Source organism: Petromyzon marinus, unplaced genomic scaffold, assembly GCF_048934315.1.
Source record: "Petromyzon marinus isolate PM22_M1 ecotype Great Lakes invasive population unplaced genomic scaffold, UKy_Petmar_22M1.pri1.0 PM_Scaffold_412, whole genome shotgun sequence".
In the NCBI taxonomy this organism is placed as follows: domain Eukaryota; kingdom Metazoa; phylum Chordata; class Hyperoartia; order Petromyzontiformes; family Petromyzontidae; genus Petromyzon; species Petromyzon marinus.
This window is the reverse complement of record NW_027423405.1, coordinates 53,901-76,500: the sequence shown is the minus strand read 5'-3', so window position 1 is coordinate 76,500 and position 22,600 is coordinate 53,901. Positions and strand designations below refer to the sequence as shown.

The 22,600-nt window shown below is 52.8% G+C and overlaps 1 protein-coding gene across 1 annotated transcript in view; it reads left to right on the top strand.

The window, feature by feature from the left end:
- Window positions 1–22,600, top strand: part of LOC142923314 (putative ferric-chelate reductase 1) — a 41,670-nt gene that overhangs the window by 7,914 nt on the left and 11,156 nt on the right. Inside the window, exons 5-8 of the mRNA XM_076064378.1 lie at window positions 8,656–8,742; window positions 10,926–11,017; window positions 12,628–12,686; window positions 13,951–14,094. Coding sequence (XP_075920493.1) covers window positions 8,656–8,742; window positions 10,926–11,017; window positions 12,628–12,686; window positions 13,951–14,094 — 382 coding nt within the window. The remainder of the gene's footprint in view (window positions 1–8,655; window positions 8,743–10,925; window positions 11,018–12,627; window positions 12,687–13,950; window positions 14,095–22,600) is intronic.

The window sequence follows — 22,600 nt, the reverse complement described above, 5'->3', positions numbered from 1 at the left end:
AGACTTACACACTCCATCTGGTGGTACAAAGTCTGGTTCCAGGTGAGACTTACACACTACATCTGGGGGCAGAAAGTTTGGTTCCAGGTGAGACTTACACACTCCATCTGGGGGTACAAAGTCTGGTTCTAGGTGAGACTTACACACTACATCTGGGGGTACAAAGTCTGGTTCTAGGTGAGACTTACACACTACATCTGGGGGTACAAAGTCTGGTTCAAGGTGAGACTTACACACTACATCTGGTGGTACAAAGTCTGGTTCCAGGTGAGACTTACACACTACATCTGGGGGTATAAAGTCTGGTTCTAGGTGAGACTTACACACTACATCTGGGGGTACAAAGTCTGGTTCTAGGTGAGACTTACACACTACACCTTGGGGTATAAAGTCTGGTTCAAGGTGAGACTTACACACTACATCTGGGGGCAGAAAGTCTGGTTCCAGGTGATTCTTACACACTCCATCTGGTGGTACAAAGTCTGGTTCTAGGTGAGACTTACACACTACATCTGGGGTATAAAGTCTAGTTCTAGGTGAGACTTACACACTACATCTGGGGGTATAAAGTCTAGTTCTAGGTGAGACTTACACACTACATCTGGGGGTATAAAGTCTGGTTCTAGGTGAGACTTACACACTACATCTGGGGGTACAAAGTCTGGTTCTAGGTGAGACTTATACACTCCATCTGGGGGTACAAAGTCTGGTTCTAGGTGAGACTTACACACTACATCTGGGGTACAAAGTCTGGTTCTAGGTGAGACTTACACACTACATCTGGGGGTACAAAGTCTGGTTCTAGGTGAGACTTACACACTACATCTGGGGGTACAAAGTCTGGTTCAAGGTGAGACTTACACACTACATCTGGGAGTAGAAAGTCTGGTTCTAGGTGAGACTTACACACTACATCTGGGGGTACAAAGTCTGGTTCTAGGTGAGACTTACACACTACATCTGGGAGTAGAAAGTCTGGTTCTAGGTGAGACTTACACACTACATCTGGGAGTAGAAAGTCTGGTTCTAGGTGAGACTTACACACTACATCTGGGGGTACAAAGTCTGGTTCAAGGTGAGACTTACACACTACATCTGGGGGTACAAAGTCTGGTTCTAGGTGAGACTTACACACTACATCTGGGGGTACAAAGTCTGGTTCTAGGTGAGACTTACACACTACATCTGGGGGTACAAAGTCTGGTTCTAGGTGAGACTTACACACTACATCTGGGGTATAAAGTCTAGTTCTAGGTGAGACTTACACACTCCATCTGGGGGTACAAAGTCTGGTTCTAGGTGAGACTTACACACTACATCTGGGGGTACAAAGTCTGGTTCTAGGTGAGACTTACACACTACATCTGGGGGTACAAAGTCTGGTTCAAGGTGAGACTTACACACTACATCTGGGGGGTACAAAGTCTGGTTCTTGGTGAGACTTACACACTACATCTGGGGGTAGGAAGTCTCGTTCCAGGTGAGACTTACACACTACATCTGGGGGTACAAAGTCTGGTTCTAGTTGAGACTTACACACTACATCTGGGGGTAGGAAGTCTCGTTCCAGGTGAGACTTACACACTACATCTGGGGGTAGAAAGTCTGGTTCTAGGTGAGACTTACACACTACATCTGGTGGTACAAAGTCTGGTTCTAGGTGAGACTTACACACTACATCTGGGGGTAGGAAGTCTCGTTCCAGGTGAGACTTACACACTACATCTGGGGGGTACAAAGTCTGGTTCTAGGTGAGACTTACACACTACATCTGGTGGTACAAAGTCTGGTTCTAGGTGAGACTTACACACTACATCTGGGAGTAGAAAGTCTGGTTCTAGGTGAGACTTACACACTACATCTGGGGGTACAAAGTCTGGTTCCAGGTGAGACTTACACACTACATCTGGTGGTATAAAGTCTGGTTCTAGGTGAGACTTACACACTACATCTAGGGGTACAAAGTCTGGTTCTAGGTGAGACTTACACACTCCATCTGGTGGTACAAAGTCTGGTTCTAGGTGAGACTTACACACTACATCTGGGGGTACAAAGTCTGGTTCTAGGTGAGACATACACACTCCATCTGGGGGGTACAAAGTCTGGTTCAAGGTGAGACTTACACACTACATCTGGGGGCAGAAAGTCTGGTTCCAGGTGATTCTTACACACTCCATCTGGGGGGTACAAAGTCTGGTTCTAGGTGAGACTTACACACTACATCTGGGGGCAGAAAGTTTGGTTCCAGGTGAGACTTACACACTCCATCTGGTGGTATAAAGTCTGGTTCTAGGTGAGACTTACACACTACATCTGGTGGTACAAAGTCTGGTTCTAGGTGAGACTTACACACTACATCTGGGGGGTACAAAGTCTGGTTCCAGGTGATTCTTACACACTCCATCTGGTGGTACAAAGTCTGGTTCTAGGTGAGACTTACACACTACATCTGGGAGTAGAAAGTCTGGTTCTAGGTGAGACTTACACACTACATCTGGTGGTACAAAGTCTGGTTCTAGGTGAGACTTACACACTACATCTGGGAGTAGAAAGTCTGGTTCTAGGTGAGACTTACACACTACATCTGGGGGCAGAAAGTTTGGTTCCAGGTGAGACTTACACACTACATCTGGTGGTATAAAGTCTGGTTCTAGGTGAGACTTACACACTCCATCTGGTGGTACAAAGTCTGGTTCCAGGTGATTCTTACACACTCCATCTGGTGGTACAAAGTCTGGTTCTAGGTGAGACTTACACACTACATCTGGGGGGTATAAAGTCTGGTTCAGGTGAGACTTACACTCTACATCTGGGGGTATAAAGTCTGGTTCTAGGTGAGACTTACCCACTACATCTGGGGGTATAAAGTCTGGTTCCAGGTTAGACTTACACACTACATCTGAGGATACAAAGTCTGGTTGTAGGTGAGACTTACACACTACATCTGGGGGGTACAAAGTCTGGTTCTAGGTGAGAGTTACACACTACATCTGGGGGTACAAAGTCTGGTTCTAGGTGAGACTTACACACTACATCTGGGGGTACAAAGTCTGGTTCTAGGTGAGACTTACACACTACATCTGGGGGTAGAAAGTCTGGTTCTAGGTGAGACTTACACACTACATCTGGGGGTACAAAGTCTGGTTCTAGGTGAGACTTACACAGTACATCTGGGGGTACAAAGTCTGGTTCCAGTTGAGACTTACACACTACATCTGGGGGTATAAAGTCTGGTTCTAGGTGAGACTTACACACTCCATCTGGGGGGTACAAAGTCTGGTTCTAGGTGAGACTTACACACTCCATCTGGGGGGTACAAAGTCTGGTTCTAGGTGAGACTTACACACTACATCTGGGGGTACAAAGTCTGGTTCTAGGTGAGACTTACACACTCCATCTGGGGGGTATAAAGTCTGGTTCTAGGTGAGACTTACACACTCCATCTGTGGGTATAAAGTCTGGTTCTAGGTGAGACTTACACACTACATCTGGGGGTAGAAAGTCTGGTTCTAGGTGAGACTTACACACTACATCTGGGGGGTATAAAGTCTGGTTCTAGGTGAGACTTACACACTCCATCTGTGGGTATAAAGTCTGGTTCTAGGTGAGACTTACACACTCCATCTGTGGGTATAAAGTCTGGTTCTAGATGAGACTTACACACTACATCTGGGGGGTACAAAGTCTGGTTCCAGGTGAGACTTACCCATGAACGCTGAGGTCACCGGGGGGCTCGGGGTGGGATGTAGAATCCCTTGTGAAACCTCACCCTGAACCCTCTCTGCATCTCTCCATCTCTGTCTCACTGTCTCTGTCTGTCTCTCTGTCTGTGTCTCTCTCCATCTCTCTCTCTATTTCTCTCTCTCCATCTCTCTGTCTCCATCTCTGTCGCTCTGTCTCACTGCCTCTCTGTCTCTGTCTCTTTGTCTCACTGTCTATCTCTGTCTCACTGTCTCTCTGTCTTTGTCTGTCTTTGTCTCACTGTCTCTCTCCATCTCTGTCTCTCTGTCTCTGTCTCACTGTCTCACTGTCTCTCCATCTCTGTCTGTCTCTGTCTCTGTATCTCTCCGTCTCTCTCCATTTTTCTCTGTCTCACTATCTCTGTCTCTCTCCGTCTGTCTCTCTGTCTCTCTGTCTCTCTGTCTCACTGTCTGTCTCTCTGTCTCACTGTCTCCATGTCTCTGTCTCTCTGTCTCACTGTCTCTGTCTCTCTCCGTGTCTCTGTCTCTCTGTCTCTCTGTCTCTGTGTCTCTGTCTCACTGTCTCACTGTCTGTCTCCGTGTCTCTGTCTCTCTGTCTCTGTGTCTCTGTCTCACTGTCTCTGTCTCTGTGTGTCTCACTGTCTCACTGTCTCTCTGTCTCTCTGTCTGTTTCTGTCTCTCTGTCTCACTGTCTCCGTGTCTCTCTGTCTCTGTGTCTCTGTCTCACTGTCTCTCTGTCTCTCTGTCTCACTCTCTCTCTGTCTCCGTGTCTCACTGTCTCTGTCTCTCTGTCTCACTTTCTCACTGTCTCCGTGTCACTGTCTTTCTGTCTCTGTGTCTCTGTCTCACTCTCTCACTGTCTCTACAGCTCCACCGCGGCTTCATGACCACCACGGTTCTCTGTCTCTGTCTGTCTCTGTCTCTCTGTCTCTGTCTCTGTCTCTCTGTCTCTGTCTCTCTGTCTCTCTGTCTCTGTCTCTCTGTGTCTCTGTCTCTCTGTGTCTCTGTCTCCGTGTCTCACTGTCTCTGTGTCTCCGTGTCTCTACAGCTCCACCGCGGCTTCATGACCACCACGGTTCTCTGTCTGTCTGTCTCACTGTCTCACTGTCTCTGTCTCACTGTCTCTGTCTCACTGTCTCCGTGTCTCCGTGTCTCCGTGTCTCACTGTCTCTGTGTCTCTGTCTCACTGTCTCTCTGTGTCTCTGTGTCTCTGTCTCTCTGTCTCACTGTCTCCGTGTCTCACTGTCTCTGTGTCTCACTGTCTCTCTGTCTCTCTGTCTCTCTGTCTCACTGTCTCTGTCTCTGTGTCTCTGTCTCTCTGTCTCACTGTCTCCGTGTCTCACTGTCTCTGTCTCTCTGTCTCTGTCTCTGTATCACTGTCTCACTGTCTCTGTCTCACTGTCTCTGTCTCACTGTCTCTGTCTCACTGTCTCCGTGTCTCCGTGTCTCCGTGTCTCACTGTCTCTGTGTCTCTGTTTCACTGTCTCTCTGTGTCTCTGTCTCTCTGTCTCTCTGTCTCACTGTCTCCGTGTCTCACTGTCTCCGTGTCTCACTGTCTCTTTGTGTCTCTGTGTCTCTGTCTCTCTGTCTCACTGTCTCCGTGTCTCTGTGTCTCTGTCTCTCTGTCTCTGTCTCAATGTCTCTCTGTATTTGTCTGTCTTTGTCTCACTGTCTCTCTCCATCTCTGTCTCTCTGTCTCTGTCTCTGTCTCACTGTCTCACTGTCTCTCCATCTCTGTCTGTCTCTGTCTCTGTATCTCTCCGTCTCTCTCCATTTTTCTCTGTCTCACTGTCTCTCTCTCTCTCCGTCTGTCTCTCTGTCTCTCTGTCTCACTGTCTGTCTCTCTGTCTCACTGTCTCCATGTCTCTGTCTCTCTGTCTCACTGTCTCACTGTCTCTGTCTCACTGTCTCCATGTCTCTGTCTCTCTGTCTCACTGTCTCACTGTCTCTGTCTCACTGTCTCCATGTCTCTGTCTCTCTGTCTCACTGTCTCACTGTCTCTGTCTGTCTCCGTGTCTCTGTCTCTCTGTCTCTGTGTCTCTGTCTCACTGTCTCACTGTCTGTCTCCGTGTCTCTGTCTCTCTGTCTCTGTGTCTCTGTCTCACTGTCTCACTGTCTCTCTGTCTGTCTCACTGTCTCACTGTCTCTCTGTCTCTCTGTCTCTGTCTCTCTGTCTCACTCTCTCACTGTCTCCGTGTCACTGTCTCTCTGTCTCTGTGTCTCTGTCTGTCTCTGTCTCTCTGTCTCACTGTCTCCGTGTCTCTCTACAGCTCCACCGAGGCTTCATGACCACCACGGTTCTCTGTCTCTGTCTGTCTCACTGTCTCACTGTCTCTCTGTCTCTCTGTCTCACTGTCTCACTGTCTCACTGTCTCTCTGTCTCACTGTCTCTCTGTCTCTCTGTCTCACTGTCTCTGTCTGTCTCTGTCTCTCTGTCTCTGTCTCTCTGTCTCTGTCTCTCTGTCTCTCTGTCTCTCTGTCTCTGTCTCTCTGTCTCTCTGTCTCTGTCTCTCTGTGTCTCTGTCTCCGTGTCTCACTGTCTCTCTGTCTCTCTTTCTCTGTCTCACTGTCTCCGTGTCTCTCTGTCTCTGTGTCTCTGTCTCTCTACAGCTCCACCGCAGCTTCATGACCACCGTGGTTCTCTGTCTGTCTCACTGTGTCACTGTCTCTCTGTCTCACTGTCTCACTGTCTCTCTGTCTCTCTGTCTCTGTGTCTCCGTGTCACTGTCTCTCTGTGTCTCCGTGTCTCTGTGTCTCCGTGTCTCCGTGTCTCTGTCTCTCTGTCTCACTGTCTCACTGTCTCTCTGTCTCTCTGTCTCTGTGTCTCCATGTCACTGTCTCTCTGTGTCTCCGTGTCTCTGTCTCTCCGTGTCTCTGTCTCTCTGTCTCTCTGTCTCACTGCCTCTCTGTCTCTGTGTCTCTGTGTCTCACTGTCTCACTGTCTCTCTCTGTCTCTGTGTCTCTGTGTCTCCGTGTCTCTCTGTGTCTGTGTCTCTCTACAGCTCCACCGCGGCTTCATGACCACCACGGTTCTCTGTCTGTCTGTCTGTCTCACTGTCTCACTGTCTCTGTGTCTCTGTCTCTGTCTCTGTGTCTCTGTCTCTCTACAGCTCCACCGCAGCTTCATGACCACCGTGGTTCTCTGTCTGTCTCACTGTCTCACTGTCTCTGTGTCTCTGTCTCTGTCTCTGTGTCTCTCTGTCTCTGTCTCTCTGTCTCTGTCTCACTGTCTCTGTCTCACTGTCTGTGTCTCTGTGTCTCTGTCTCTGTCTCTGTGTCTCTCTGTCTCTGTCTCTGTGTCTCTCTGTCTCTGTCTCTCTGTCTCTGTCTCACTGTCTGTGTCTCTGTGTCTCTGTCTCTGTGTCTCACTGTCTCACTGTCTCTGTGTCTCTCTACAGCTCCACCGCAGCTTCATGACCACCGTGGTTCTCTGTCTGTCTGTCTGTCTCACTGTCTCTGTGTCTCTGTGTCTCACTGTGTCTGTGTCTCACTGTCTGTGTCTCTGTGTCTCTACAGCTCCACCGCGGCTTCATGACCACCACGGTTCTCTGTCTGTCTGTCTGTCTCTGTCTGTCTCATTGTCTCTCTGTCTCTGTGTCTCTGTGTCTCACTGTCTCACTGTCTCTGTGTCTCTGTCTCTGTGTCTCTGTCTCTCTACAGCTCCACCGCAGCTTCATGACCACCGTGGTTCTCTGTCTGTCTCACTGTCTCACTGTCTCTGTGTCTCTGTCTCTGTCTCTGTGTCTCTCTGTCTCTGTCTCTCTGTCTCTGTCTCACTGTCTCTGTCTCACTGTCTGTGTCTCTGTGTCTCTGTCTCTGTCTCTGTGTCTCTCTGTCTCTGTCTCTGTGTCTCTCTGTCTCTGTCTCTCTGTCTCTGTCTCACTGTCTGTGTCTCTGTGTCTCTGTCTCTGTGTCTCACTGTCTCACTGTCTCTCTGTGTCTCTCTACAGCTCCACCGCAGCTTCATGACCACCGTGGTTCTCTGTCTGTCTGTCTGTCTCTGTGTCTCTGTGTCTCTGTGTCTCACTGTGTCTGTGTCTCACTGTCTGTGTCTCTGTGTCTCTACAGCTCCACCGCAGCTTCATGACCACCGTGGTTCTCTGTCTGTCTCACTGTCTCTGTGTCTCTGTCTCACTGTCTCTGTCTCTGTCTCACTGTCTCTCCGTCTCTGTCTCCGTGTCTCACTGTCTCACTGTGTCACTGTCTCACTGTCTCTGTGTCTGTGTCTCTCTACAGCTCCACCGCAGCTTCATGACCACCGTGGTTCTCTGTCTGTCTCACTGTCTCACTGTCTCTGTGTCTCTGTGTCTCACTGTCTGTGTCTCTGTCTCACTGTCTCTGTGTCTCTGTGTCTGTGTCTCTCTACAGCTCCACTGCAGCTTCATGACCACCGTGGTTCTCTGTCTGTCTGTCTCACTGTGTCTCTGTCTCTGTCTCACTGTCTCTCTGTCTCCGTGTCCCCGTGTCTCACTGTCTCACTGTCTCACTGTGTCACTGTCTCTGTGTCTCTGTCTCTGTCTCTCTACAGCTCCACCGCAGCTTCATGACCACCGTGGTTCTCTGTCTGTCTCACTGTCTCACTGTCTCTCTCTGTCTCTGTGTCTCTGTGGCTCACTGTCTCTGTGTCTCTGTGTCTCTCTGTCTCTGTCTCACTGTCTCTGTCTCTCTGTCTCACTGTCTGTGTGTCTCTACAGCTCCACCGCAGCTTCATGACCACCGTGGTTCTCTGTCTCTGTCTCACTGTCTCACTGTCTCTCTGTGTCTGTGTCTCTCTGTGTCTCACTGTCTCTCTGTGTCTGTGTCTCTCTGTGTCTCACTGTCTCTCTGTGTCTCTCTACAGCTCCACCGCAGCTTCATGACCACCGTGGTTATCTGTCTGTCTGTCTGTCTCTGTGTCACTGTCTCACTGTGTCTCTGTCTCACTGTGTCTCTGTGTCTCTGTGTCTCTCTACAGCTCCACCGCAGCTTCATGACCACGGTGGTTCTCTGCTCGCTCGTTGCCTTCACGCTCCCCTTCGTCTACCGCGCCGGCTGGAGTCACGTGAGGAGCCCCCACCCCCTCACCCCCCTCTGCACTTGGCCCTACACAGGATGGGGGAACTTTATCTTTTCCTTTGCGTGTGTCTCTGTGTCTGTGTGTGTCTGTGTGTCTGTGTGTGTGTCTCTGTGTCTGTGTGTATCTCTGTGTGTCTCTGTGTGTCTGTGGGTGTCTGTGTGTCTGTGTGTCTGTGTGTGTCTCTGTGTCTGTGTGTGTCTCTGTGTCTGTGTGTGTCTCTGTGTGTCTGTGTGTCTGTGTGTCTCTGTGTCTGTGCCTCTCTGTGTGTCTGTGTGTCTCTGTGTGTCTGTGTGTCTCTGTGTCTCTGTGTGTCTCTGTGTCTCTGTGTGTCTGTGCCTCTCTGTGTCTGTGGATGTCTCTGAGTGTCTCTGTGTGTATCTCTGTGTCTGTGTGTGTGTGTCTCTGTGTCTGTGTGACTGTGTGTATCTCTGTGTGTGTCTGTGTGTATCTCTGTGTCTGTGCGTGTCTGTGTGTCTGTGTGTCTCTGTGTGTGTCTGTGTGTGTCTGTGTGTATCTCTGTGTGTCTCTGTGTCTGTGCGTGTCTGTGTGTCTGTGCGTGTCTCTGTGTGTCTCTGTGCGTGTCTCTGTGTCTGTGCGTGTCTCTGTGTGTCTGTGTGTCTCTGTGTATCTCTGTGTCTGTGTGTGTCTCTGTGTCTGTGTGTATCTCTGTGTGTCTCTGTGTGTATCTCTATGTATATATCTGTGTGTCTCTGTGTGTCTCTTTGTGTCTCTGTGTGTATCTCTGTGTCTGTGTGTATCTCTGTGTATCCCTTTGTATCTCTGTGTCTGTGTGTCTTTGTCTGTTTGTGTATCTCTGTGTGTCTCTGTGTGTCTGTGTGTGTCTGTGTGTGTATGTGTGTATCTCTGTGTATCTCTGTGTCTGTGTGTATCTCTGTGTGTCTCTGTGTGTCTGTGTGTTTGTGTATCTCTGTGTGTATCTATGTGTCTCTGTGTGTGTATATCTCTGTGTCTCTGTGTGTATATCTCTGTGTGTGTCTGTGTGTCTCTGTGTGTGTGTCTCTGTGTGTATCTCTGTGTATCTCTGTGTCTCTGTGTGTGTGTATCTCTGTGTGTGTCTCTGTGTGTATCTCTGTGTTTGTGTGTCTCTGTGTGTGTGTCTCGGTGTGTGTCTCTCTGTGTGTGTCTCTGTGTGTGTGTGTCTCTGTGTGTGTCTCTCTGTGTGTGTGTCTCTCTGTGTGTGTCTCTGTGTGTCTCTCTGCGAGTGTCTCTGTGTGTCTCTGTGTGTGTCTCTGTGTGTGTCTGTGTGTCTCTGTGTGTGTCTCTCTGTGTGTGTGTGTCTCTGTGTGTGTCTCTCTGTGTGTGTCTCTCTGTGTGTGTCTCTCTGTGTGTGTCTCTGTGTGTGTCTCTGTGTGTGTGTGTGTCTCTGTGTCTCTGTGTGTGTCTGTGTGTGTCTCTGTGTGTCTCTGTGTGTGTCTCTGTGCGTGTCTCTGCGTGTGTCTGTGTGTGTCTCTGTGTGTGTCTCTGTGTGTGTCTCTGTGTGTGTGTCTCTGTGTGTGTCTCTGCGTGTGTCTGTGTGTGTCTCTGTGAGTGTCTGTGTGTCTCTCTGCGTGTGTCTCTGCGTGTCTCTGCGTGTCTCTGCGTGTGTGTCTGTGTGTGTCTCTCTGTGTGTCTCTCTCTGCGTGTGTCTCTGTGTGTGTCTGTGTGTCTCTCTGCGTGTGTCTCTGCGTGTGTCTCTATGTGTGTCTCTGTGTGTGTCTGTGTGTGTCTCTCTGTGTGTGTGTCTCTCTGCGTGTGTCTCTGTGTGTCTCTCTGTGTGTCTCTCTGTGTGTCTCTGCGTGTGTCTCTGTGTGTGTCTCTGTGTGTGTGTCTCTGCGTGTGTCTCTGTGTGTGTCTCTCTGTGTGTCTCTGTGTGTGTCTATGTGTGTCTCTGTGTCTCTGCGTGTGTCTCTGTGTGTGTCTCTCTGTGTGTGTCTCTCTGTGTGTCTCTGTGTGTGTCTATGTGTGTCTCTCTGTGTCTCTGCGTGTGTCTCTGTGTGTGTCTCTCTGTGTGTGTCTCTGTGTGTGTCTCTGTGTGTGTGTCTCTGTGTGTGTCTCTCTGTATGTCCCGGCCTTCGTAGGCACTGCTGCTGCTGCTGCTACTCACAGCACTTGCCCCCACACAGTCCGCTGGAGGCTACCCGGGGGGCGTCTTTGTCTTTGTGCTGTAGGGAGCTCACCCCATCGTAGGCTGCTTGGTCGTGGTCCTCGCTGTCGCTCAGCCACTCATGGCCTTGGTGCGTCCACACCCGGGAGAGCCCAGGTACGGTGCCACAGCTCACCGCTGCCGCTCACCGCTGCCGCTCACCGCTCACCACTCACCACTCACCGCTCACCCACTCACCGCTCACCTCTCACCACTCACCGCTCACCCACTCACCACTCACCGCTCGCCGCTCGCCGCTCGCCGCTCACCCCGCCCATTGATTCGTGGTGGTGGCTGCGTCTGTGTTAGCTCTCCTAGTCACTTAGCGTCACAGGAGGTCGATTTTCAGTCGTCACTCAAACACTCAAACACTCACTCACTCATTCACTCACTCATTCACTCAAACACTCACCCACTCAAACACTCATTCATTCACTCACTCATTCATTCACTCATTCACTCACTCAAACACTCAAACACTCATTCACTCACTCATTCACTCACTCATTCATTCACTCATTCACTCACTCAAACACTCATTCACTCACTCATTCACTCACTCACTTACTCAAACACTCACTCACTCACTCACCCACTCACTCACTCCCCCACTCACTCACTCGCCCACTCACCCACTCATTCACTCATTCACGCATGCATTCACTCACCCAATCACCCATTCACTCACTCATTCACTCACTCACTCACGCCCCCAAACACTCATTCCCCCACTCACCCACTCATTCACTCACTCCCGCACTCACTCACTCACTCACTCCCCCACTCACCCACTCACTCACCCACTCACTCACTCACCCACTCACTTACTCACACACCCACGCAACTCACCCACTCACTCACTCACTCACCCACTCACCCACTCACTTACTCACCCACCCACGCAACTCACCCATGCACTCACTCACCCACTCACTCACTCACTCCCCCACTCACCCACTCATTCACCCATGCACTCACTCACCCACTCACTCACCCACTCACCCACTCACTTACTCACCCACCCACGCAACTCACCCACGCACTCACTCACCCACTCACTCACTCACTCCCCCACTCACCCACTCATTCACCCATGCACTCACTCACCCACTCACTCACCCACTCACCCACTCACTTACTCACCCACCCACGCAACTCACCCACGCACTCACTCACCCACTCACTCACTCACTCCCCCACTCACCCACTCATTCACCCATGCACTCACTCACCCACTCACTCACCCACTCACCCACTCACTCACCCACCCACGCAACTCACCCACGCACTCACTCACCCACTCACTCACTCACTCCCCCACTCACCCACTCATTCACCCATGCACTCACTCACCCACTCACTCACCCACTCACCCACTCACTCACCCACCCACGCAACTCACCCACGCACTCACTCACCCACTCACTCACTCACTCCCCCACTCACCCACTCATTCACCCATGCACTCACTCACCCACTCACTCACCCACTCACCCACTCACTCACCCACCCACGCAACTCACCCACGCACTCACTCACCCACTCACTCACTCACTCCCCCACTCACCCACTCATTCACCCATGCACTCACTCACCCACTCACTCACCCACTCACCCACTCACTTACCCACCCACGCAACTCACCCACGCACTCACTCACTCCCCCACTCATTCACCCACTCACCATCTCACTCACCCCCCCCCCCCTTACTGTGCCCCCCCCCCAGGAGGTCGCTCTTCAACTGGACCCACTGGGCTACGGGGACGGCTGCACGGACGGCTGCCGGTCAGTCACAACGATGACGATGATGACGATGGTGACGATGATGATGATGATGACGATGGTGATGATGATGATGGTGACGATGGTGATGATGATGATGGTGACGATGGTGGTGATGATGATGATGACGATGGTGATGATGGTGGTGATGATGGTGGTGATGACGGTGATGATGGTGATGATGTTGGTGATGACGATGATGATGATGACGACAATGATGATGATGGTGATGATGGTGATGATGACGATGATGATGATGACGGTGATGACGATGGTGGTGATGATGATGACGACGATGATGGTGGTGATGATGGTGATGATGATGATGGTGATGATGGTGGTGATGATCGAACTCACGACCTCCTGTAAACCAGGCGAGGTAGTCAGCATCTCAACATCGAACCCACGACCTCCTGCACACCAGGCGAGGTAGTCAACATCTCAACATCGAACCCACGACCTCCTGCACACCAGGCGAGGTAGTCAACATCTCAACATCGAACCCACGACCTCCTGCACACCAGGCGAGGTAGTCAACATCTCAGAATCGAACCCACGACCTCCTGCACACCAGGCGAGGTAGTCAACATCTCAACATCGAACCCACGACCTCCTGCGTACCAGGCGAGGTAGTCAACATCTCAACATCGAACCCACGACCTCCTGCGCACCAGGCGAGGTAGTTAACATCTCCCTAGCCACCGTGGTGATGATGATGAGAGAGAGAGAGACGCAGACTCCAAATATATAGCAAGGGTGCGGGATCGAACCCACGACCTCCTGCGCACCAGGCGAGGTAGTCAACATCTCAACATCGAACCCACGACCTCCTGCACACCAGGCGAGGTAGTCGACATCTCAACATCGAACCCACGACCTCCTGCACACCAGGCGAGGTAGTCAACATCTCAACATCGAACCCACGACCTCCTGCACACCAGGCGAGGTAGTCAACATCTCCTAGCCACCGTAGTGATGATGAGAGAGAGAGAGACGCAGACTCCAAATATACAGCAGCAGCAGCAGGCATCGTCAGGGTGCGGGATCGAACTCACGACCTCCTGCGTACCAGGCGAGGTAGTCAACATCTCAACATCGAACCCACGACCTCCTGCGCACCAGGCGAGGTAGTCAACATCTCAACATCGAACCCACGACCTGCATACCAGGCGATGTAGTCAACATCTCAGCATCGAACCCACGACCTCCTGCGCACCAGGCGAGGTAGTCAACATCTCCCCCCCGCTCCCCCCTCCCCTGCCGGCAGTGGCTGCGATGTTCCTGGGGGTGGACATGACGTCGCTGGACCTGCCGGACGCCTGGGACAAGCTCACGCTGATCGGTGCCGTGGCCTGGCAGGTGGCGACGGAGCTCCTCCTGGAGGCACACGCACACAGGGGCTGTCGTGCAGGTGGGTCGGGGTGGTGGTGACACACACACCTACACACACACACAGACACCTACACACACACCTACACACACACACCTACACACACACACCTACACACACACACACCTACACACACACACACACCTACACACAACAACAACAACAACCGCCATTCGCCACTAAGTGGCGGTGACGTCACCACGACGCTTGTGCCAGGCTATGTGCACCCTGAGGCCACGTGAAGTGTCGAACGCCCGCTGGCAGGAGGTCACGGGGCAGACCCAGGTGCCACGGGTCGACTGACTGAGATGACTGGCTGATGCACCACCTGTGCCCCCTACTGTGCCAACCTGCTGTGCTTTAGCCACCCGGCGCTCCGCTCGCTGTTGTGAGCGTCGCTCCTCCGCCCTCCGTTGTTGTTGGAGGGCGACTGCCTCCAACTGCCCAGTAGCATCCTTCACGAGCCTCCTCCACAGAGGCCGATCTTGACACCGCTGGTACCAGTCATCGGCAAGTCCACTCAGCTCCACGTCCTCCTGTACCACATCACTCCATCTCTTCTCTAGCCCGTGCCGCGCCCGCTTAGCCCCCTCAATCCGGCCAAACAAAAGCTGTTTCGGCATGCGGTGGCTGGGCATGCGGGCTACATGACCCAGCCATCGCAGCCTTGCCTGCCGGAGGAGCTCACCGATGGGACCCTGCCCAGATCTTTCAAGGATTTGTGAGCTCCTCACACAATCCAGTCTGGTTAAACCCAGGATGGATCGTAGGCAGGCCAGCCTAAATGTTTCTAACCGGCGAAGATGTTCCATTAGGGGGGTCCACGTTTCGCAAGCGTAGAGAAGGGAGGGAATGACCGTGGCCGAGAAGACCTGAAGCTTAGTGCGGAGCGACAGACCAGGTAGCTTCCACACAGCGTTACGCAACCGATGAAAAGATATTGCCGCTCGACTGATTCGGAGTGAGACCTCTGCTGTTAAACTGGAGCCAGTCATAAGCACACTGCCCAGGTATGGGAAACTCTCCACTCTCTCCACAACTGCCCCATCACCGATTGGGAGTTGTGGGGGTGGAGTGTCCGATGGTACAAAATACCCAGGCAGGTGCTTAGTTTTGGTGGGGCTGATGGTAAGGCCCCACCTCTTAGTGGCACGCTCCAGTCTCAGCAGCAGCGTCTCCAACTCCTCCTCTGACTGAGCAGCTATTACCAAGTCATCAGCATACATAACGTGGTTGAGCAATAGGGAGCCATCCCTTGACCGCACCCGGGCATCGATTAGCCTCCCATTATATCTGTACCATATGGAGATTCCCCCGGTACAGCTATTGAAGGCTTCATGAACTACGTGGTCAAAATAGATGTTAAATAATGTGGGAGCCAGAGGACATCCCTGTCACCCCAAGGTGTACAGGGAATGACTCTGACTCCCGGCCACGTAGTTTTACCCGGGCCCGCTCACCATCATGAAGGTCCTTAATGATCGTGAGCAGAGGGTCAGGTACTCCAAAAGCACGAAGAACGACCCAGAGCCCAGGCCTACTGATGGTATCATAGGCCTTGACCAGGTCAATAAAGCAGAGATGTAGGTCTTGTTGGAATTCCCTACACCTCTGCTGTAGCAGACGGACAGAAAATATGGCATCTGTGCAGGACCGCCCTTTCCTGAAACCGCATTGGGGCTCCGCAAGCCTCTCCTCAGCGTGCCTGGCAAGGCGATGCTGAATAATCCTTGCCAGGACCTTTCCCGGCACACTGAGGAGTGAGATGCCCCTGTAGTTGTTACAGTCTGTGCGGTCCCCCTTCTTAAAAAGGGGGACCACCAGGGCATCCTTCCAATCCTGCGGAACCCGTCCAGTGGTCCAGACTGTTGTTATGATGTCATATAGGGCAGTCTGTGCACAAACGCCACCCTCCCTCAGCATTTCGCTGGGGAGATCATCTCTGCCCGCTGCCTTTCCTGGTCTCAGACTCCGGATCGCCTTCATTACTTCCTCAGCAGATGGCACCTCAGCCAGCCACTCACAGGGGGTGACTTCATCCAATATTTGAGGCACCGCAGCCTCAGCAGGGTCATCCTCACTTTGTGCCACGGTGTTTTCCTGGCTGAGGGATTTTCCCTCCCCCAGGACCTCACAGAAATGCTCAGCAAATCTGCGAACCTGTTCCTGGGGGTCGGAAATTGGATCACCGTTTTTTCCCCTAATGATGGTAATAGGTGTGGCGCTGCAGGTTACTTTTTTGATGGAGTTAAATAGAGATTTGTGATCACGGGCCACTGAGGCAGACTCCATCTCCTCAGCAACCCGCGACCACCACCCATCCTTGCAGCGCCTCACACACACACACACACCTACACACACACACACCTACACACCTACACCTACACACACACACACCTACACACACACCTACACACACACGCACACAGGGGCTGTCGTGCAGGTGGGTCGGGGTGGTGGTGACACACACACACACCTACACCTACACACCTACACACACACACACACACCTACACACACACACACCTACACACACACCTATACACACACACCTACACACACACACCTACACACACACACACCTACAACACACAACACAACAACCGCCATTCGCCACTAAGTGGCGGTGACGTCACCACGACGCTTGTGCCAGGCTATGTGCACCGTGAGGCCACGTGAAGTGTCGAACGCCCGCTGGCAGGAGGTCACTGGGCAGACCCAGGTGCCACGGGTCGACTGACTGAGATGACTGGCTGATGCACCACCTGTGCCCCCTACTGTGCCAACCTGCTGTGCTTTAGCCACCCGGCGCTCCGCTCGTTGTTGTGAGCGTCGCTCCTCCGCCCTCCGTTGTTGTTGGAGGGCGACTGCCTCCAACTGCCCAGTAGCATCCTTCACGAGCCTCCTCCACAGAGGCCGATCTTGACACCGCTGGTACCAGTCATCGGCAAGTCCACTCAGCTCCACGTCCTCCTGTACCACATCACTCCATCTCTTTTCGAGCCCGTGCCGCGCCCGCTTAGCCCCCTCAATCCGGCCAAACAAAAGCTGTTTCGGCATGCGGTGGCTGGGCATGCGGGCTACATGACCCAACCATCGCAGCCTTGCCTGCCGGAGGAGCTCACCGATGGGACCCTGCCCAGATCTCTCAAGGATTTGTGAGCTCCTCACATAATCCAGTCTGGTTAAACCCAGGATGGATCGTAGGCAGGCCAGCCTAAATGTTTCTAACCGGCGAAGATGTTCCATTAGGGGGGTCCACGTTTCGCAAGCGTAGAGAAGGGAGGGAATGACCGTGGCCGAGAAGACCTGAAGCTTAGTGCGGAGCGACAGACCAGGTAGCTTCCACACAGCGTTACGCAACCGATGAAAAGATATTGCCGCTCGACTGATTCGGAGTGAGACCTCTGCTGTTAAACTGGAGCCAGTCATAAGCACACTGCCCAGGTATGGGAAACTCTCCACTCTCTCCACAACTGCCCCATCACCGATTGGGAGTTGTGGGGGTGGAGTGTCCGATGGTACAAAATACCCAGGCAGGTGCTTAGTTTTGGTGGGGCTGATGGTAAGGCCCCACCTCTTAGTGGCACGCTCCAGTCTCAGCAGCAGCGTCTCCAACTCCTCCTCTGACTGAGCAGCTATTACCAAATCATCAGCATACATAACGTGGTTGAGCAATAGGGAGCCATCCCTTGACCGCACCCGGGCATCGATTAGCCTCCCATTATATCTGTACCATATGGAGATTCCCCCGGTACAGCTATTGAAGGCTTCACGAACTACGTGGTCAAAATAGATGTTAAATAATGTGGGAGCCAGAGGACATCCCTGTCGCACCCCAAGGTGTACAGGGAATGGCTCTGACTCCCGGCCACGTAGTTTTACCCGGGCCCGCTCACCATCATGAAGGTCCTTAATGATCGTGAGCAGAGGGTCAGGTACTCCAAAAGCACGAAGAACGACCCAGAGCCCAGGCCTACTGATGGTATCATAGGCCTTGACCAGGTCAATAAAGCAGAGATGTAGGTCTTGTTGGAATTCCCTACACCTCTGCTGTAGCAGACGGACAGAAAATATGGCATCTGTGCAGGACCGCCCTTTCCTGAAACCGCATTGGGGCTCCGCAAGCCTCTCCTCAGCGTGCCTGGCAAGGCGATGCTGAATAATCCTTGCCAGGACCTTTCCCGGCACACTGAGGAGTGAGATGCCACTGTAGTTGTTACAGTCTGTGCGGTCCCCCTTCTTAAAAAGGGGGACCACCAGGGCATCCTTCCAATCCTGCGGAACCCGTCCAGTGGTCCAGACTGTTGTTATGATGTCATATAGGGCAGTCTGTGCACAAACGCCACCCTCGCTCAGCATTTCGCTTGGGAGATCATCTCTGCCCGCTGCCTTTCCTGGTCTCAGACTCCGGATCGCCTTCAATACTTCCTCAGCAGATGGCACCTCAGCCACTCACAGGGGGTGACTTCTTCCAATATTTGAGGCACCGCAGCCTCAGCAGGGTCATCCTCACTTTGTGCCACGATGTTTTCCTGGCTGAGGGATTTTCCCTCCCCCAGGACCTCACAGAAATGCTCAGCAAATCTGCGAACCTGTTCCTGGGGGTCGGAGATTGGATCACCGTTTTTTCCCCTAATGATGGTAATAGGTGTGGCGCTACAGGTTACTTTTTTGATGGAGTTAAATAGAGATTTGTGATCACGGGCCACTGAGGCAGACTCCATCTACTCAGCAACCCGCGACCACCACCCATCCTTGCAGCGCCTCACGGCTCTCCGAACCTCCGAGCGGAGGCTGCGGTAAGCCTCCTCATTCTCTGAAGTGGGATTCTGTAGCCGATGACAGTGGGCCTGTCGCTTTTTCTCAACCATCCTGAACACCTCCTCTGTCAGCCAGGGTCTCTGGGGAGGTCTGGACCGCGTACCCAAAGCAGCCATTGCAGCTGCATGAGTCACAGTCCTAAACCTCGCCCATTTACCCTCGACATCAGGAGGAGTCGGGGACGATGCCAATCCCAGCCGCAAGCGATGATGAAATTCTCGCTTGCAACTTTCATCAGATAACTGAGACCAGGCCACTTTAGGTTGGAATGGGGTCCTGGGTGTACACCCACCACCGGAGTGGAAGAATGGCAGGCGCATCTTACAAATGACTAGTCGATGGTCAGAGGGCAGATCAGCTCCACGGTAGGTCCTGGTGTCAAGGACATGGGCTCGCATTCGCTGGTCCGTCACTATGTAGTCCAGCAGATGTTCTTGCTTGGACCCGGCATGCATCCATGATGTTGTGTGGATGCGCCGATGCCGGAACAGCGTGTTGGTAATTACAAGCCCATGGGCTGCACAAAAATCTAGCAGCCTCCTACCGTTGTTATTGAGCTGATCTGGCCCATGCCCTCCAATCACTCCAGACCAGGTGCCAGTATCATGACCAACTCGGGCATTGAAGTCACCCAACATGATGACTCTATCCCGAGGGGCCACTTTAGCCAGCACCTGTGACAGGAGGTCATAGAAGGCATCTGACTCATCGGCTTTGCCTGCATCCCTCCACGGATGTTCATCTTCGGTGGGGGCATAAGTAACCACGACCACCATTCCTCGCCTCCGGTTGATGGGAAGGCGAGCCCAAAGTAGCCTGGGGCTTACAGCTTCCCACACCTCACCGCCACGCTCCCACGCCCCCTTCATTCTTTTGTTCAAAAGAAGAGCCACACCCTGTTGTTTGGCAGTCTGCTGCCCCGAGTAGAGGACTGTCCACCCCTCATGGTGGCAGGAGCCAGAGCCGGTCCACCGGACCTCCTGAATGCCGCATAGATCCAGGCGGTACCGGTCCAGCTCCCGACAGAGGAGTGGCAGCCTCTCCTCTGCAGTGAGCGTTCGAACATTCCACGTGGCCACCCGTAGTGGCTTTTCGTTGTTTCTGGAGTAGCCCCGAGGGTAGGTATTCAATCTCCTGGCTCCGCCAATTGGGGTTTGGCCAGGAGACGTCATAGACGCCTGGCCCCCCGGGGCCTCCGGCACAAGCTTATTTGTTACATATTTCAGTTTAATTCGTGGTTTCGTGGTAATTAATTGAAGGTGAAGGGGTTACCAGCCCCTCGCACCCGTCCAGAGCCCCCGTTTAGCCCCTGTGGTGGACACATATGCCATGAGGGGAGGAGCCAATCAAAATTGGATCTCCCCCCACAGCGCTGTCCACGACAGAGTTGCCCGTCCGGCACCGCGAGGAGGTAGGGGGTTGTTTTGCCGGACAACCTACACACACACCTACACACACCTACACACACACACACATACACACACACCTACATACACACACACCTACACACACACACCTACACATACCTACACACCAACACACACACAGACCTACACACACACACCTACACACACACACACCTACACACACCTACACACACACACACCTACACACACACACCTACACACACCTACACACACACCTACACACACACCTACACACACCTACACACACACACACCTACACACACACACCTACACACACACACCTACACACACGCACCTACACACACGCACACAGGGGCTGTCGTGCAGGTGGCTCATTGTGGTGGACACACACACCTACACACACACCTACACACACACACCTACACACACACACCTAAACACAGACACACCTACATGCACACACCTACACACACACACCTACACACACACACCTACACACACACCTACACACCTACACACACACCTACACACCTACACACACACCTACACACACACCTACACACCTACACACCTACACACACCTACACACACCTACACACAAAGATAAAGATCCCCCATATAGCCTGTAACAGACTGTAGGGGCAAGTGCTGTTAGCGAGCACCTATGAAGGCCAGAACGGTACACGAGGGGGTGGGTGGCCAGCACCACGCCCGACCGCCTTTGTCTCCCTAGTGGCGATGTTTACACACCGCACCAGGTACTCATTTGAGGCTGAGTCGACCTAGGGGAGGCCCGGGACCGGTTCAGATAATCGTCACTGGTGTTGGCCATGAGCGGGAATCGAACCCGGGTCGCCAGGTTCATAGCGCAGCGCGCTAACCGCTACACTACCGCTCCCCACACACACACACACTTACACACACACTTACACAACAACAACAACCGCCATTCGCCATTAAGTGGCGGTGACGTCACCACGACACTTGTGCCAGGCTATGTGCACCCTGAGGCCACGTGAAGTGTCGAACGCCCGCTGGCAGGAGGTCACGGGGCAGACCCAGGTGCCACGGGTCGACTGACTGAGATGACTGGCTGATGCACCACCTGTGCCCCCTACTGTGCCAACCTGCTGTGCTTTAGCCACCCGGCGCTCCGCTCGTTGTTGTGAGCGTCGCTCCCCCGCCCTCCGTTGTTGTTGGAGGGCGACTGCCTCCAACTGCGCAGTAGCGTCCTTCACGAGCCTCCTCCACAGAGGCCGATCTTGACACCGCTGGTACCAGTCATCGGCAAGTTCACTCAGCTCCACGTCCTCCTGTACCACATCACTCCATCTCTTCTCTAGCCCGTGCCGCGCCCGTTTAGCCCCCTCGATCCGGCCGAACAAAAGCTGTTTCGGCATGCGGTGGCTGGGCATGCGGGCTACATGAACCAGCCAACGCAGCCTTGCCTGCCGGAGGAGCTCACCGATGGGACCTTGCCCAGATCTTTCAAGGGTTTGTGAGTTCCTCACACAAATCCAGCCTGGTTAACCCCTGGATAGATCGTAGGCAGGCCAGCCTAAATGTTTCTAACCGGCGAAGATGTTCCATTAGGAGGGTCCACGTTTCGCAAGCGTAGAGAAGGGAGCGAATGACCGTGGCGGAGAAGACCTGAAGCTTAGTGCGGAGCGACAGACCAGGTAGCTTCCACACAGCGTTACGCAACCGATGAAAAGATATTGCCGCTCGACTGATTCGGAGTGAGACCTCTGCTGTTAAACTGGAGCCGGTCATAAGCACACTGCCCAGGTATGGGAAACTCTCCACTCTCTCCACAACTGCCCCATCACCGATTGGGAGTTGTGGGGGTGGAGTGTCCAATGGTACAAAATACCCAGGCAGGTGCTTAGTTTTGGTGGGGCTGATGGTAAGGCCCCACCTCTTAGTGGCACGCTCCAGTCTCAACAGCAGCGTCTCCAACTCCTCCTCTGAATGAGCAGCTATTACCAAATCATCAGCATACATAACGTGGTTGAGCAATAGGGAGCCATCCCTTGACCGCACCTGGACATTGATCAGCCTCCCATTATATCTGTACCATATGGAGATTCCCCCAGTACAACTATTGAAGGCTTCACGAACTACGTGGTCAAAATAGATGTTAAATAATGTGGGAGCCAGAGGACATCCCTGTCGCACCCAAGGTGTACAGGGAATGGCTCTGACTCCCGGCCACGTAGTTTTACCCGGGCCCGCTCACCATCATGAAGGTCCTTAATGATCGTGAGCAGAGGGTCAGGTACTCCAAAAGCACGAAGAACGACCCAGAGCCCAGG